At 48.2% G+C, this 17854-nt stretch overlaps 1 protein-coding gene across 3 annotated transcripts in view; it reads left to right on the forward strand.

Moving 5' to 3' along the window:
* Window positions 1–335: 335 nt before the first annotated feature.
* Window positions 336–17854, forward strand: part of CENPF (centromere protein F) — a 61294-nt gene continuing 43775 nt past the window's right edge. For 2 of the 3 annotated variants that reach the window (XM_056568310.1, XM_056568311.1), the window contains exons 1-10: window positions 338–478; window positions 2834–3026; window positions 3645–3841; window positions 5274–5386; window positions 6686–6777; window positions 7765–8056; window positions 12329–12531; window positions 14155–14280; window positions 14401–14529; window positions 16634–16756. In XM_056568310.1, coding sequence (XP_056424285.1) covers window positions 2865–3026; window positions 3645–3841; window positions 5274–5386; window positions 6686–6777; window positions 7765–8056; window positions 12329–12531; window positions 14155–14280; window positions 14401–14529; window positions 16634–16756 — 1437 coding nt within the window. In that variant the 5' untranslated portion in view covers window positions 338–478; window positions 2834–2864. Of the gene's footprint in view, window positions 479–2833; window positions 3027–3644; window positions 3842–5273; window positions 5387–6685; window positions 6778–7764; window positions 8057–12328; window positions 12532–14154; window positions 14281–14400; window positions 14530–16633; window positions 16757–17854 lie in introns of all 3 variants that reach the window. The other variant, XM_056568312.1, reaches the window with a different exon arrangement.

The raw sequence follows: 17854 nt of genomic DNA on the forward strand, positions 1-17854 counted from the left end.
ATCACGGTCAAATTACGGCGGCCTTTAAACACCCAGTGTGAATACAACCTCAGAGTCAGGAAACTAAACGAACCGATCTTCTGAATGAACTACATCGCCACCACCGCCTTTTAAATTCCCCACGCTCTACTCCGATTGGCTGCACGGCCAGAACGCAATAACCAATCACATTCGACTTTCCAGCAGCCAATCGCGTTCGGCCTCACATTTCCCGGCAATGATTTTGAATTGAAGCCACGCCCTCGCCCCGTTCTCTCTTACTGTGCGTGGCTGTGTGGGCGGGGTCTTCTAGCGTGCTCTATCCAATGACATGAGGGGGTGGGGCGCCTTTGGACCAATCACAGCAGTTGTTTCATAGATGTGGGCGAAGCCCAGGGGGGGGGCCGCGTCTGTTGCGTGTTGTGGATGGCGCGGTGTTTGAATCGTTATCGCGGCGGATGAGATGACGGGATCAGGGCGGTGATCACCCGGGGGACAGGTGAGAGAGAGCACAGCGCCCCCCGCTGGGGAGGGTACACCTCCTTCTCTAGCGGTTTCCAACAAGGGTGCCTCCAGCTGTTGCAAAACTACAACTCCCAGCATGCCCGGACAGCCGAAGGCTGTCCGGGCATGCTGGGAGTTGTAGTTTCGCAACAGCTGCAGACACCCTGGCTGGAAAACACTGACCTACTCACTCATATTGGGGGAGATTTATCAAAACCTGTGCAGAGGAAAACTTGCCCAGTTGCCCATAGCAACCAATCAGCTCGCTTCTTTCATTTTGCAGAGGCCTTGTTTAAAATGAAAGCAGCAAGCTGATTGGTTGCTATGGGCAACTGGGCAAGTTTTCCTCGGCACAGGTTTTGATAAATCTCCCCCATTGTGTTCTAGCTCCTGGTGCGAAACTACAACTACCATCATGGGGGTTCATGGGATTTGTAGTTTCGTACCAGGATGGGGAACCATGTACTGTATAGCTGCTGTAGCACTACAAGTCTCAGCATGTCCTGAAGACCAAATCCTAATTCTCCTTTATGTATAGGCTTCTACATAGGATTGAATAGGACAGTGCAGCGTATGGTTCACATTGTGCATTTAACCAGTGTATTGGAACTAAAACTTGCGCCACGGCGGCCTCCATGTTTATCTGCTGCCGCAGGTCCTTCCATACATACTGCACTGATACATTGTACAGAATAGCCAGCAGTGATACAGCTGTCACCCGACCGCCCCTAGGTCCTTCCATACATACTGCACTGATACATTGTACAGAATAGCCAGCAGTGATACAGCTGTCACCCGACCGCCCCTAGGTCCTTACATACATACTGCACTGATACATTGTACAGAATAGCCAGCAGTGATACAGCTGTCACACGACCGACCGCCCCTAGGTCCTTACATACAGGCTCCACTGATACATTGTACAGAATAGCCAGCAGTGATACAGCTGTCACATGACCGACCGCCCCTAGGTCCTTACATACATACTGCACTGATACATTGTACAGAATAGCCAGCAGTGATACAGTTGTCACATGACCGACCGCCCCCTAGGTCCTTCCACACATGCTCCACTGATACAGCTGTCACATGACCTCCGCCGATACATTTGTGGTGAATGGAGGGTCTGGTGGTATTAACCCTTAGATGTTGTGACGCCAGGGTGAGGTTTGCTTAATAGTAATGTTCCTGCCGCCAACCGGCCAACAAACGGCAGAGATAATAAACAGAATGTCCGCAGCAGATTTTATTAAGTAACCGGAAAACTTTACTTTAAAGGAGTACTCCTGCTCCGTCCTGTTCCCGCGGAGCGCCACTACAGCTGATCGGTCCTCCGGTCCATCTTCTTCATACTTCTGTGTGAACGAAGCGTCACATGGCGCTCAGCCTATCGCCGGCCGCCGCGATGTTCTGCCTCGGCCCATAATAGGCTGAGCGCCATGTGACGCTTCGTTACACACGGAAGTATGAAGAAGATGGACCGGAGGACCAATCAGCTGTTGTGGTGCTCCGCGGGAACCCAGGAAGGTGAGAGATGGTTTATTTTCATTTGCCACCACCACCCGCTACTCTCCCCCTACCTGTCCGGGGGTCCTGAGACCTATCACCGCCACCGCTCCCCCCGCCGCACCGCGACCAACCCCCGCACCGGCCCCATTGCCTCCCCCATCCCCGGTTTTATAATTACCTGTTCCCGGGGTCCACTCCACATCTGGCTCCGGTGGCGTCCTCCTGAACTGTCACTGTGCGCACTGACGGTGACGTCGCGCACATCACGTCACTCGTCATTGCGCACAGCGTAACGCAGGACGCAGCAGGAGCAAGAAGTAGCGTGGGCTCCGGGAACAGGTAATTATAAAACCCGGGATGGGGGAGGCAGTGGCGGGTGCGGTGCGGGGGGGCAGGCGGGGGGCGGGGCCTTATCCCAAATCGTGATTATCGGCCATACCGATAATCGGTCGATCCCTACTGAGAACCCCATACAGCCGTCACATGACATCCGCCGATACATTGTACAGAAGACCAAGCACTGATGACCCTCATACAGCCGTCACATGACCTCCACCGATACATTGTACAGAAGACCAAGCACTGATGACCCTCATACAGCCATCCTATGATCTTTATCGATATATTGTACAGAATTACCAACACTGAGACCCCCATACAGCCGTCACATGACATCCGCCGATACATTGTACAGAAGAGCCAGCACTGATGACCCCCATACAGCCTATACACAGTGTCTACCTGATAAGTGATGGCCGGGAGTCCCGTGGACATGGGTGAGTGCTGTGTGTCCTGGTGAAGAGCGATCGCCCACCATTGTCCTGATGCTTTGATTCCACAGATTTCCGAGTGCATCCCATAGATCCAGGACCATGAGTTGGGTGGTGGAGGAATGGAAGGAGGGTCTTCCCACCAAGACCCTGCAGAAGATCCAGGAGCTGGAGAGCCAGCTGGATAAGCTGAAGAAGGAGCGGCAGCAGCGGCAGTTCCAGCTGGAGTCCCTGGAGGCGGCCTTCCAAAAACAGAAGCAGAAGGTAAGGAACGGCATCGTATGTACAGAGCTATTATAAAGAGTACCCAAAATCATCCTCCCCCATCCAAACTGTCTGCAGTATGTAACCTCGAGGGGAGAGGCACCTTAAAGGGGTAGTCCGCTGCCCCAGCGTTCGGAACATTTTGCGGGGGTCGTGATGTCAAGGCCACGCCCATCATGACATCTCACCACGCCTCCTCCCATGGACTTGCATTGAGGGGGCGTGGTCAGGATGTCACGACACCCGCACCCAGTGTTCTAAACGAACTCCGGGTTCTGCACCGAGATCGAGGGGGTCCCAGCTGCGGGACCCAGTGATCAGACATCTTATCCCCTATCCTTTGGGGATAAGATGTCTAGGGGCTGAGTACCCCTTTAAGAGGGCTTTTTTTTCTTTATTTTTTTTTGCAATGTCCTATAGGGCCAAAAAAGGGACCCCAGAAAGCTGTCAGCTAATATATATATACACACTCAAGTAAGCTGAGTGTACATATGACAATATACCCTTATACATTTTGGCTGTATCCTATTGAAATATTTTCATCTAAGGAGTGAAAGTATTTACGGCTTTTAGTAACCGCGGTTTATTTTTATTCCTATTTTTCCATGATGTGAACAGGTGGAATGTGAGAAAGGCGAAATCACGGCGCTGAAAAGAGAAAATCAGAGTCTAATAGAATTGTGCGACAACCAGGAGAAGACGCGGCAGAAGCTGAGCCACGAGCAGCAGGTGAAGGACACGCAGATCAACTTCCTGGAGGGTCAGCTGAGCGCCAGCAAGAAGAACATCGAGAAGCTGGAGCAGGAGCTGAAGAGGTGACGGGGGGGGGGGGGGGGGGGGGCGAGCGCATAGACATTTACCGGCCACTTTATTGGGTACACCTGTTCAAGCGCAACTGTCGTGGGTATTGTACCCCCCCAAGACTAATACCATGATAGTATAGATGATAACACCTGTAATGCAGCTATACCTTTGGCTGCTCTTTATCAGCCAGAAAATAGTTTTATTGTGCGGTCAGCAACAGTTGGATAGGGCGGATGGAGTTCGCAATGCCCCACTTCCGCCACGCCTATCCCCTGTAAGTGAGTGCGGTCCCCGCGCTCACTTACAGGGGATGGGCGTGGCGGAAGTGGGGCATTGCGAACTCCATCGGCGCCTATCCAACTGTTGCTGACCGCACAATAAAACTATTTTCCTGCTGATAAACCTGGGACTAGGAAGGTGTACCCGATAAAGTGACCAGTGATTGTAGACCCCGCCTACGAGGAGCATGGGAAAGCATTAGGGGGGTAGGGGGTAGGGATCGTCCGATTATCGGTATGGCCGATATTATCGGCCGATAATCACGATTTTGGGCATTATCGGTATCGGCAATTACCTTGCCGATAATGCACCGCGACCGCTACCGACCCGCCGCACCGTGACCGCCCCCCCCCCCGAACCACCGCACCGCGTCGCACCCCCCACCTTAGTGCTGGGCGGTATAGCGGTATGGATTTTTGCCCATACTGCTATACTGGTCGGGCCCCTCCCCCACCCTCCGAGTCAATAAAAAAATTTAAACTTACCTGTAATGGGGGTGGTCCGGGCCATCCATCCTTCCTGTAGTGTCCGGCAGCATGGAGGGTGAACCGGTCCGGGCTGTCCTCCGGGGGTCATCTTCTCCACTCCAGGCAGGCTCCGGCCTAGTACGCTGCATAGACGCCGCTACACCGTGACGTCAGGTGCGTCACTGCACAGTGGCGTCTATGCAGCGTACTAGGCCGGAGCCTACACGGAGTGGAGAAGATGACCCCCGGAGAAGAAGGACAGCCCGGACTGGTTCACCCTCCACCCGGAATGCCGCCGGCACTACAGGAAGGATGGATGGCCCGGACCACCCTGACCGGTAGGGGGAGAGAAGCGGGTGGCGGCGGCGGCCTATGGCACCGCAAAAGCCACTGCAGTGCATTGATTTAAAGCGCCCGCTTTAAATCAATGATCTGCAGCGGTGTCGCGGGGGGATAAATAGCCGATAACTTATACCATAATATCGGTATAATTTATCGGCTATTGGCCCTAACCTCCACCGATTATCGGTATCGGCCCTAAAAAAAACGATATCGGTCGATCCCTAGGGGGGGGCAGAATAATTTAGGGGCCTGTGCCATCCTGATTGTAGAAAACAAAAGCAAGTATCTAGTTGTCTTCCCTGCACTAGTTATTGATATCGGATTTAAAGGGCAACCTTCTCTTTCTATCCCACAGATACAAGAATGACCTGGAAAGGAGCCAGCAGTCGTTCAATGGGGCGGACATGTCTATCTGTGTTACCCCCCAGAAAAGCCTTACCGCCTCATTCACACCTGTCAAGTTTAATGGTAATCTTTGAATTTCCTTATTTTTATTGATCATTAAAAAAAAATGACGCATGGCCTATCTGATTTAGTTAAAGGGGTTATCCAGGAATAAACTTTTTTTTTAATATATCAACTGGCTCCAGAAAGTTAAACAGATTTGTAAATTACTTCTATTAAAAAAAAATCTTAATCCTTTCAGTACTTATGAGCTGCTGAAGTTGAGTTGTTCTTTTCTGTCTAAGTGCTCTCTGATGACACCGGTCTTGGGAACTGTCCAGAGTAGAAGCAAATCCCCATAGCAAACCTCTTCTACTTTGTGCAGTTCCGGAGACAAGCAGAGATGTCAGCAGAGAGCACTGTTGTCAGACAGAAAAGAACAACTCAACTTCAGCAGCTGATAATTATTGGAAGGTTTAAGATTTTTGAATAGAAATAATTTACAAATCTGTTTAACTTTCTGGAGCCAGTTGATCACGCCCCCTACTGGTAACACCCATTTGGCCATTTAGTCATACATATCTGTAGGGCAGTGTTTCCCAACAGGGTGCCTCAGCATGCTGGGAGTTGTAGTTTAGCAACAGCTGGGGGCCCCCTGGTTTTGAAACACTGATCTGGAGAAATAAAAATGTCAAGTACCAAAACCCGACAGGTTATAAGTGGTCTTCTATAAAGGGCACATAGATTTTTGCAATTTTTTTATTGTTCCAGTGCAATGCACAGAGTACAATTCTTCGGAGGCGGGTGCAGGCAATTGTGAAGGGCAATCCGAAAAACCAATACAGCACTATCCTGTCTTTACAGTGCGGTAATAAACTGCACACTTGTTGTTTCTATTCTGTAACCATGTAGATGTATAGATCAGTGTTAAGCTGGGTTCACACTACGTTTTGTAACTACGGTTCCCGTATACGACTGGGAGGAGGGGGGTGGGGCTTAATCGCGGCGCCCGCACTCAGCCGTATAGGGGAACCATATTTAATGTATGTCTATGAGCCGACCGGATTGAACCGCAGCCTCTGGTCGGCTGCTTTTATGGCCGTATGCGGTTTCCCAACCGTAGGCAAAAATGCGGTTGACCACGTTTTTGCCTGTGGTTGGGAAACCGCATACGGCCGAAAACGCAGCCGACCGGAGGCTGCGGTTCACTCCGATCGGCTCATAGACATGCATTAAATACGGGAACCGTAGTTACAAAACGTAGTGTGAACCCAGCCTTATAGAACCATTGGAGTAGTAGAAATGTTTGCAAAAGTCCACGTTCCCTTTGAAGAGAACAAATTTCTAGTTAAGATTTTAATTCTTCCACTTGTGTTTTGACAGATTGTAAGTATGAAGAGCTGCAAGAGAAGTATAATAAGGAGGTGACGGAAAGAAAGAGGCTGGAAACGGAATTGAAGATTCTCCAGATTAAAGTAAGAAAAATCTTCTGTCGATGGGAAATCAAGAGCATTTATGGCGGGGGGGGGGGGGCAGTGAAAACTGACACAGAGGGAGATGAGGGGACACTAATGACTGTGACACGGGGTAGATATGGGGACACAAATGACTGTCACACGGGGGAGATGTGGGGACACTAATGACTGTGATACAGGAGAGATGAGGGGACACTAATGACTGACACAGAGGGAGATGTGTGGACACTAATAACTGTGACACAGGGAGATGAGGGGACACTAATGACTGTGACACAGGGAGATGAGGGGACACTAATGACTGTGATCCAGGGGGAGATGAGGGGACACTAATGACTGTGACACGGGGTAGATATGGGGACACTAATGACTGTCACACGGGGGAGATGTGGGGACACTAATGACTGTGATACAGGAGAGATGAGGGGACACTAATGACTGTGATCCAGGGGGAGATGTGGGGACACTAATGACTGTGACAGGGAGATGAGGGGACACTAATGACTGTGATCCAGGGGGAGATGTAGGGACACTAATGACTGTTATCCAGGGGGAGATGTGGGGACACTAATGACTGTGACAGGGAGATGATGGGATACTAATGACTGTGACACTGGGGAGATGAGGGGACACTAATGACTGTGATGGGGAGATGAGGGGACACTAATGACTGTGATGGGGAGATGAGGGGACACTAATGACTGTGACACGGGGAGATGAGGGGACACTAATGACTGTGACACAGGGGAGATGAGGGGACATGACGTGTGTCATCCGGGTTCCTAACTTTTTTGTTGGCTTCTATATTCCTAACAGATGTGTCCGGCCCTGCGCTACGACATGTCAGAAGTTTATATAAAGTTTAGTTGGGAAGCAAACAGTATATTATATTCTGCTCTCCTTCATGGTGGTCATTTCATGTTGTCTTCTCCTATGTTTGCATGGTTACTACATCACTTGCCGTGTCTTCTATACTTCTATGTGCAGTTGGTGAACCAGACGTCTCAGCCAGCACCGCAGAACACCATGAACCACCGTGACATCGCTCGGCATCAGTCGTCCTCCTCGGTCTTCTCTTGGCAGCAGGAGCGGACACCGAGTCGCCCATCGTCCAGCAGCCATGATACGTCTCTAAAGAGGAATTACACTTCAATCCATTATCCATGGGAGCAGGAGGAGACGCCAAGCAAAAGAGGATTGAAATCCGAAGGGTTAAACAGAAGTTTCTGTGAATCCTCCAACAATCCAGCAAATGGTCAGCTCAGAAACCAGAATCAAGGTGACCGGCGAATAATTGCGTTATGGGGAAAAGTCGGTAGAGCAGTGTTTACAGATGTGACATTCAGATGACAGGAAGCATGGATCCCTCCTGCCTTGTATCAGGTTCAGGCTGGTGGTGGTGTAGTGGTTTGGGGGACATTTTCTGGGCACACTTTGGGCCCCTTAGTACCCGGTGAGCCTGGTATAAACACCACAGCCTACCTGAGTATTGTTACTGACCATGTCTATCCCTTTATGACCACAGTGGACCCATCTTCTGATCATACTTCCAGCAGGATAATGCCCCATGTCACATGACATCATCTCATACAGGACAATGAGGTCACATGACATCATCTCATACAGGACAATGAGGTCACATGACATCATCTCACAGGGATGTGGAATTCCTATCGCCCGACGCCCGGGACTAGCAGTTTTGGGCGCCAGGCAGGTGAATTTGTCCGGCCCTTAGCCCGGCTTCGGGCAAGCAGGGCCGGACCTGACAAGTGTGGCGGATCTGCAGTCTGTATGGAGCGGGATCCCGACTCCTGCCTGCTCCATACTCTGCAGCCTGTGTCCTCTGAAGCAGAGCAGGGGAGATGAGAAACTGTGTACAGTATTTGTCTTCTCTCCCCTGCTCTGTAGACGTGCGGGGGGAGATGAGGGGGCGTGGCTTATTTCTCCTCGTGCAGACCTGCGTCCTCTGCCTTCGCTCCCCGCACATCTGCACGGGGAGATGCATGCGGCGCTCACAGGGGAGTATGGAGCGGGCTCGGGATTCCTGCCCGTTCCATACTCTGCAGCCCCCGGCTGTTCTCAGTAGCCGGGGGCCGCCGCTAATAGCCAGGATGCGGCGATCGCCGCGGCTGGCTATTAACCCTTTAGATCGCCGCTGTCAAAGCTGACAGCGGCGTCTAAAGGGAGATGTGAATGCTCCCTGGTGGGCTAGTGGGGTGGATCGCCCCCCCGCAGCGCGATCGCAGGGGGGCGATCCACTATAGAGGTAGCCGGAGGACTTACCTCTGCTTCCTCCTGTCCCGGCTCTGTCATTGATAGATCCTGGCTGGACTAGGCTCTAGCAATGGATCACAGAGCACACAGATCAATGGAGTTCAATAGAACTCTATTCATCTGTCTGAGGATTCTAATGATTCCTCATAAGTCTAATAAAGTGTCAAAAAAAAAAAAAAAAAAAAAAAGTTTTAATAAAAGTTTGAAAGACACATATTAACCTAGTGGTCTTCAAACTGTGCCCCTCCAGATGTTACAAAACTACAATTCCCAGCATGCCAGGACAGCCGTTGGCTGTCCGGGCATGCTGGGAGTTGTAGTTTTGCAACATCTGGAGGGCCACAGTTTGAAGACCGCTGCATTAACCCCTTCCATGTTAAAAGTTCAAATCACCCCCTTTTCCTATATAAAAACATGTAAACATAATAAAAATAAACATATTTGGTATCGCTTCGTGCGTAATTGTACAACCTATTAAAATATAATATTATGTATCCCGTACGGTAAATGTAAAAAAATACCAAACCACAGATTTGCAATTTTTATAATATCCCATAAAAAAAAGTTAAAAAGCGATTAAAAAGTCAGATCAATATCAAAATGTTACCGATACAAAAAACAGATTATGGCGCAAAACATGAGCCCTCATACAGCCTGGTATGCGGAAAAAAAATACCGTATATACTCGAATATAAGCCGACTCGAGTATAAGCCGAGACCCTTAATTTCAACCCAAAATCCCAGGAAAAGTTATTGACTCGAGTATAAGCCTAGGGTGGTAAATACATCATCCCCCCCCTGTCATCATCCAGACCCCCGTCATTAACATCCTCATCATCATCACCGCCTGTCATCATCCAGACCCTCATCATCATCACCTGTCATCCCCTTGTCATCATCCCACCCCCCCTTCATCATCCCCTTGTCATCATCCCCACCCCCCTTCATCATCCCCTTGTCATCATCCCACACGCCCCCCTTCATCATCCCACACCCCCCCCCTTCATCATCCTCTTGTCATCATCCCACACCCCCCCTTCATCATCCTCTTGTCATCATCCGCCCGCAGTGGTCTTCAACCTGCGGACCTCCAGAGGTTTCAAAGCTACAACTCCCAGCAAGCCCGGGCAGCCATCGGCTGTCCGGGCTTGCTGGGAGTTGTAGTTTTGAAACCTCCGGAGGTCCGCAGGTTGAAGACCACTGCAGCCTTCGACATCATCCAGCCCCCTCTCACCCCCTTTAGTTCTGTACAGTACTCACCTCCGCTCGGCGCTGGTCCGGTGCTGCAGGACTGTCCGGTGAGGAGGTGGTCCGGTGGGATAGTGGTTCCGGGCTGCTATCTTCACCGGGGGCGCCTCTTCTCCGCGCTTCCGGCCCGGAATAGAGGCGTTGCCTTGACAATGACGCAGAAGTACGTTGGCAATGTACGCACCTCTGCGTCGTTGTCAAGGCAACGTGACTATTCTGGGGCCGAGCCCGAAGCTCTTAGAAGAGGCCTCCCCGGTGAAGATAGCAGCCCGGAACCACTATCCCACCGGACCACCTCCTCACCGGACAGTCCTGCAGCACCGGTCTAGCGCCGAGCGGAGGTGAGTACTGTACAGAACTAAAGGGGGTGAGAGGGGGCTGGATGATGTCGAAGGCTGCAGTGGTCTTCAACCTGTGGACCTCCGGAGGTTTCAAAACTACAACTCCCAGCAAGCCCGGACAGCCGATGGCTGCCCGGGCTTGCTGGGAGTTGTAGTTTTGAAACCTCTGGAGGTCCGCAGGTTGAAGACCACTGCGGGTGGAGAGTTCACTCGAGTATAAGCCGAGGGGGGTGTTTTCAGCACGAAAAATCGTGCTGAAAAACTCGGCTTATACTAGAGTATATACGGTAAAGCTACAGGGGTTAAAAAATGGCAATTAAAAAAATTAGAAAACGTTCAGAATTAGTAAAACATGACGTAAACGATACAAATCTGGTATTGCTGTAATCAGGCGCCTAAAGTATAAAACTAACATGTTACCTCAACCACAAGGTAAATGGCGCAGAAAAGAAAACCACCAAATCTGCAAAATTATCTTTTACTATTTCAATTTCACTTCCCTAAATATATATATATATATTTTTTGGTTCAGAGAATGTTATTGAAAAATTAAAAGGTATCATTATAGTAGGTAGTTATGGCTATTATAGGGCGAGGAGGAAAAAATCAGAGCGTAAAAGCGAAAATTGGCCGGACAAGAGGATCGTCATGAGGGACAAGTAGATTTTGCTCCATTTTAGTCCCGTGGACAAGTAGTTTTTTATGAAATTTCCACACCCCTGATCTCATACAGGACAATGAGATCACATGACATCATCTCATACAGGACAATGAGGTCACATGACATCATCTCATACAGGACAATGAGGTCACATGACATCATCTCATACAGAACAATGAGGTCACATGACATCATCTCATACAGGACAATGAGGTCACATGACATCATCTCATACAGGACAATGAGGTCACATGACATCATCTCATACAGGACAATGAGGTCACATGACATCATCTCATACAGGACAGTGAGGTCACATGACATCATCTCATACAGGACAATGAGGTCACATGACATCATCTCATACAGGACAATGAGGTCACATGACATCCTCTCATACAGGACAATGAGGTCACATGACATCCTCTCATACAGGACAGTGAGGTCACATGACATCATCTCATACAGGACAGTGAGGTCACATGACTCCAATGGCCTCCACAGTCACCAGATCTCATCCAATACATCACCGCTGGGATGCTGTGGTTTTTCTATCCTTGGGAGTACTTACCTTTATAAGCACAATCCCCTCTTATACGTCCCTAATGCGATGCTAGCCCTGTGCTCAGTTCTCCCCGTTTCTCTGCATTTATGCTCTTCCTCCCCTCTCACAGCATCAGTCTTATTAGACAGTAAGTTAGAGAGAAACTGCAGCTGCATCCCCCTCTTCCCCCTCAGTATTATACTGTTACAGGCTGCTAAAAAGTTAGGAAGAGGCTACTTTCTACTGATTAATGGAAAATGCAGGATTTCTGCTCCATATTCCATATAAATATGTTACCTAATGTAGGTAGAGTTTCCATCTTGGGTATAAAGTCATTCCATTTTACAATATCTGTATTTTGATGGGATTGCTTTTTGTTCATTTACCCAATTAACAATTCCAGAAGAAGAGGGAAATGCCCCGAATTCAGTTTTTTTTTATATGCAGATTTAGCAGGTACTGACCGCTGCGTCTTCTTTGCAGAGCTGAGAGACAAAGTTACGGAGCTGGAGCTTCGCTTACAAGTCCAAGAAAAGGAGCTGAAAAGTCATCTCCACAAACTCCAAGAGACTCAGACTCTTCTGGACAAGTCACAGGCGGAGCTGGTTGAGAAAGACAAGACCCTGACTAAGAGCCGGGATGACTTGGCGCGGGTGACCGTACATCTGGAGCAGTCTGCTGAAAAGGTAAAGGATTGCTATGTTATACTTAAAGGGGTACTCCGGTGGAAAAGCTTTTTTTTATTTATTTATTTATTTATTTTTTAAATCAACCGGTGCCAGAAAATTAAACAGATTTGTAAATTACTTCTATTAAAAAATCTTTACGCTTCCAGTACTTTTTAGCAGCTGTATGCTACAGAGGAAATTCTATTCTTTTTGAATTTCTTCTTTGTCTTGTCCACAGTGCTCTCTGCTGACACCTGATGCCCGTATCAGGAACTGTCCAGAGTAGGAGAAAATCCCCATACTAAACCTATGCTGCCCTGGACAGTTCCTGTGACGGACAGAGGTGTCAGCAGAGAGCACTGTGGACAACATAAAAAAGAAATTCAAAAATAATATATTTTCCTCTGTAGCATACAGCTGTTAAAAAGTACTGGAAGTTTTTTTATTTAATTTTTTTTTTTTTTTTTTTTTTTTTTTTTTATAGAAGTAATTTACAAATCTGTTTAACTTTCAGGCACCAGTTCATTTAATAAAAAAAATAAAATAAAAATAAAAGTTTTCCACCGGAGTACCCCTTTTAACCCCAGAAAAGTGATGCTGTGCCTGAGTTTTGTTTTTTAGGCAAACATGAATGCGTACTTGTCATTTTCAGGTGACTTTACGGGATAACCTGCCCTGTGTGTGTGTTCATGAGGAGCAGCACGATTTCTGTTCATTCTATAACCTGTATTATGGTGTTTGTCAGCAGATTTCTGCTCTGCAGGCTTTATCTCTGAGTTGCAGTTCTCCCAGAGCTGGTGGGTGGAGCTCCCTTCTTTTCCCATTCATAGACTGTCCTGTGCAGACACAGGATAAAGCTAAGCTGATTTTCAGCATTGAATACAGTCACACAGGAAAGGGGGGGGGGGGGGAGAAGGAAGAAGCATGATAACAGGAGAAAGAAGCATTTTTCTGTGATAAGATGTATCACAGAGTTTCTTTTAGTTGCTTGTACTATTGATCTATGCAACGTTTGTTCAAATGGCACAGTGCACATTTAATAATTACACGGTATAGCGCCACCGGGTATTCAGAGTATGTAGCAGTGTGTCCGTCTAGCTATTGAGCTGATGATGGAGGACACAAATGCTCAGCTACTCCACTCACAAGTCCCTGCATGGGCAGCCAATAGAAATAGAACTCCACTTGGCTTGTCAGGGAAGGAGCTAGGCTTGAGCAGTACATGGCTGTGTAGAGGAGGAGATTATATTGTCAGAAGGGAATTCATTGTCAGCTGCCAGAGGGGGAAGGAGACTGACTTTATACAAAGTTTGGGGCAAAAAGTGACTTAAATGTATTTTTTATATCTTAAAAGTACTGTACATTATAGACTGCAGTTGTTGCATGACTATTCAGTCCCCTTTTAAATAAATTGTCTCATTATTCCTATAACTCCTCTATCCCTTGACTGCTTTTTATTGCAGTTCTATAATCTAACAGTGTTATCCAAAATATGGGCCTCAAGCTGTTGCAAAACTACAACTCCCAGCATGCCCGGACAGCCGTTGGCTGTCCGGGCATGCTGGGAGTTGTAGTTTTGAAACATCCGAAGGACCGCAGTTTGCAGACCACTGATCTAACAGGACAATGGTTGTGTTTCAGTGCTCGTCGACCGAACAGAAGCTGAAGAAAGTTTCCGAAGAGCTGAGCTGTCAGAGACAGAACGCGGAGAGCGCCCGCCTGACCCTGGAGCAGAAACTGAAGGAGCGAGAGAAAGAGAATCAGCAGGTTCCCTCTCATCTATTATGCATAGTCTCCTGTGTGCGCGCTGTGATGCCAAAGCTGCATGTAGTGTGTTTGTAGCGCCTCCTGCTGGCTGTTACATAACTCATATCATTGTATATACAGGAGCTGCTACGGTCCCAGAATTCCCTAAAGGATATGGAGCAACAACTGAACCAGATGAAAACCAAACTCAGCCTGGAGTCCCAGCAAGCCAAGAATGAGTTCAACGCAATGCAGGCAGAACTCGACCGGGTAAGACTCTTTGTACGCTGTGAGCAGGTTTCAGATTTGTCATGGACCTAAAGAGGATCCATCAGCTGTCCTGACATGTATATTTAAACGGGCACTGTCAGATATGAAAACTTTTTATATGTTGTACATCTTGGCAAAACAATAGTTTTTCTAATATACTTCTTTAAAACATTTTCACATTTTATTAAAGAAAACTGCCTCTGAAAATCCCACCACTAGGGGTCTCCATACCTCCTGGGACACTGATGAGTCCCACAGCAGCATGAGTGTGTCCAAGGGTCATGGACACGAGATGGCTGATTGACAAGGCTGCAGGAGGAACACAGCTTGTAGTAACACTGCTGTAACAGAGTTTTACTTATCATGTGCCTCCAGCTGTTGCAAAACTACAACTCCAAGCATGCCTGGGCAGTCAAAGGATGTCAGGGCATGCTGAGAGCTGTAGATTTGCAAAAGATGTAGGCACACAGTTGAAGGCAACACAGCTGTACAGAGTTATCCAAACACTGTACCTTCAACTATTCCAAAACGTCAAGTCCCAGCATTACAGGACTGCCTAAGGATGACACACATGAATGACATAAAAAGATGTAAGGTATACACTCACCATATTGTTTTTGGTGGTAGAGTACAGGCAATCTCCAATAATCATTGCGTGTGTGTGTGTATGTACAGCCTAAATGCAGAAACTGTTACAGAGCAGGGCTGCCAGGCTGGCTCCTCAGAGCAGTGAGTCAGCAGAGTGAGGGAGGGGAGGAGTCATCACAGTGCAGATAAGAGAAGAACACGTCCCCTCAATTTAAGATGATTGAAAAGACATTGAGCAGCTGTAAAATGCAATTTTTTTGGTGAAATATTGAGACATAGAGACATTAAAAATTACATGTATATGATGAAGATGAGGTACTGAGTAACATATATAAGTTTTTTTTTTTTTTTTGGGGGGGGATCTGACGAGTACGCTTTAAAGGGACACACCACTACAGTGGTCCCTCAACATACGATGGTAATTCATTCCAAACGAGCCATCGTTTGTCGAATCCATCGTATGTTGAGGGATTCGTGCAATGTAAAGTATAGGAAGCTGTACTCACCTGTCCCCGCCGCTCGAGATGGTGTCCCCGCCGCTCCCAATGGTGACCCCGGGCCTCCGCTGGGCTCTCCTGGTCTTCTCCGGTCCTCTGCTGTCTTCTCCGGTCCTCTGCTGTCTTCTCCGGTCCTCCGCTGTCTTCTCCGGTCCTCCGCTGTCTTCTCCGGTCCTCCGCTGTCTTCTCCGGTCCTCCGCTGTCTTCTCCGGTCCTCTTCTGTCTTCCGCAAGGCCTTACTGGGCCAGCGTAGCGACGTCATTACGCCGCTGCGTACGCCATTCCTATTGGATGACGTGCGCAGCAGCGTTTTGACGTCATTGGAGAGGGCCGAGAAGACACCGGAAGACCAGCGCTGGACCCGGAGGGCACCCCGGAGCATCGTGGAGGGGTAAATAATACTCACCGCACCACACGGGGAACATTAAGCTGCTATCCGGCAGCAGCTTAAGCATTTGGCGCTGCCGGATAGCACTTAATGCGATGGCCCCGACATAAAAAAGCATCGTATGTCGATGCTGACATCGACATGCGATGGCCTCTGAGAGGCCATCGTATGTTGATTTCATCATATGTCGGGGCCATCGTAGGTCGGGGGGTCACTGTACTTTAAAACTGATTCCCTATCCGCAGAATAAGAGAAAACTGCCTGATCACGGGGATACGACTGCTGAGACCCCTTGATCTCCAAGCACACGCTACATGTACTGTGTATGGAATCACCAGAGATTCACGAGCGCTGTACTTTGCAGTTCCCTAGACAGTGAATGGAATAGTAGAGCGCCCAAGTGACTATTGTTTTATCCCAACAGAAGATTTTGGGCCCCCATTCTTGAGGTTGCAAAGGGTCCTGGAGGTCAGACAGTTTTCGTTGATGAGACGTTTGATTTCAGCTCTGAATAGAGTATAATTTGTTATGTCTGTGTGAGTGATTGAGGAACTGTAGGAGCCAGAGATGTTGTCTCTATACACAGATCCTGTGTTTGGGGCAAATTGTAATTTTAAATATTTTTTTGTAGGCGACACATGGGAAGAAGATTTTAGAACAGGAAGTAGAAGATTTAAGGCAGAAATTATGCAGAGCCGAACAATCTGTGACCACCAGCCAGAATCATGTGACTGATTTAAAGAAGAACCTGGAGGTAATTTACTATTATTTATTAACCCCTTAAGGACGGTTCAATTTTTTACCTTAATGACCAGGTTCTTTTTTATTTTTTTTATTTGACATGTGTCTCTTTAAATGGTGGTAACTTTAGAATGCTTTTACTGAGCAGAGCGATTATAAGAGAGTTGTTTGGTGACATGTACCGTATTTATGGGCGTATAACACGCACTTTAACACGCTGAACACGCTGAACGGCGCGGCGCATGATGTCAGTGCGCCGCGCCGTGCATAGCAACGACGCAGGGGACGCACGCCGGAGGCCTGCAGCAGCCCGGACCCGACTCAGGTAATTATGCCACCGGGGATGGGGGGAGGCAATGGGTGCCGCTGCCCCTTCTCTCCCCCTGGCTGTCGGCGCCACTTCTCTCCCCCTGGCTATCGGCGCCGGCAATGGGGCGCCGGCACCGATAGTCAGGGGGACAGAACGGGGAGCGGCGCCGATAGCCAGGGGGTGAGAAGGGCCGACAGCAGGGCTCTAGACCCCAGGAAAGGCAGGGGTAGAGAAGCGGGCAGCGACGGCCTCTCTCCCCCTGCCTTTCCTGGGGGTATATCGGGGTGCACACACGCACCCTCATTTTACCATGGATATTTGGGTAAAAAACTTTTTTTACCCAAATATCCTTGGTAAAATGAGGGTGCGTGTTATAGGCCGGTGCGTGGTATACCCCGATAAATACGTTACTTTATATAAGTAGTGCTTGTTTGCTGACACATGCAGAATTTTATGTGAAAAACTCCGAAATATTGTGAAAAACTGGAAAATTTCTAGTGTTTTATCATTTTTTTTTTTTTTACGGTTTTCACTGTGTGGAAAAATTATTTTATATTTATTCTGTGGGTCGGTACAATCATGGCGATACCCATTTTATATAGCTTTTTATGTTGTTTTTCCTTTTCTAAGCAAAATAATTTTTTCCCTTTTTTTTTTTTTTGTGTTATCATTTGAGACAGCCCGAATTGTTTTCGTTTTCGTCCAGCGCCATTGGGTGAGGGCATATTTTTTGCAGGACAAGCTGTACTTTTTATTGCAATCATTTTTGCGATACATGCTGCCCTTTGATCATTTTTTATT

Source organism: Hyla sarda, chromosome 3 (assembly GCF_029499605.1).
Source record: "Hyla sarda isolate aHylSar1 chromosome 3, aHylSar1.hap1, whole genome shotgun sequence".
NCBI lineage: Eukaryota > Metazoa > Chordata > Amphibia > Anura > Hylidae > Hyla > Hyla sarda.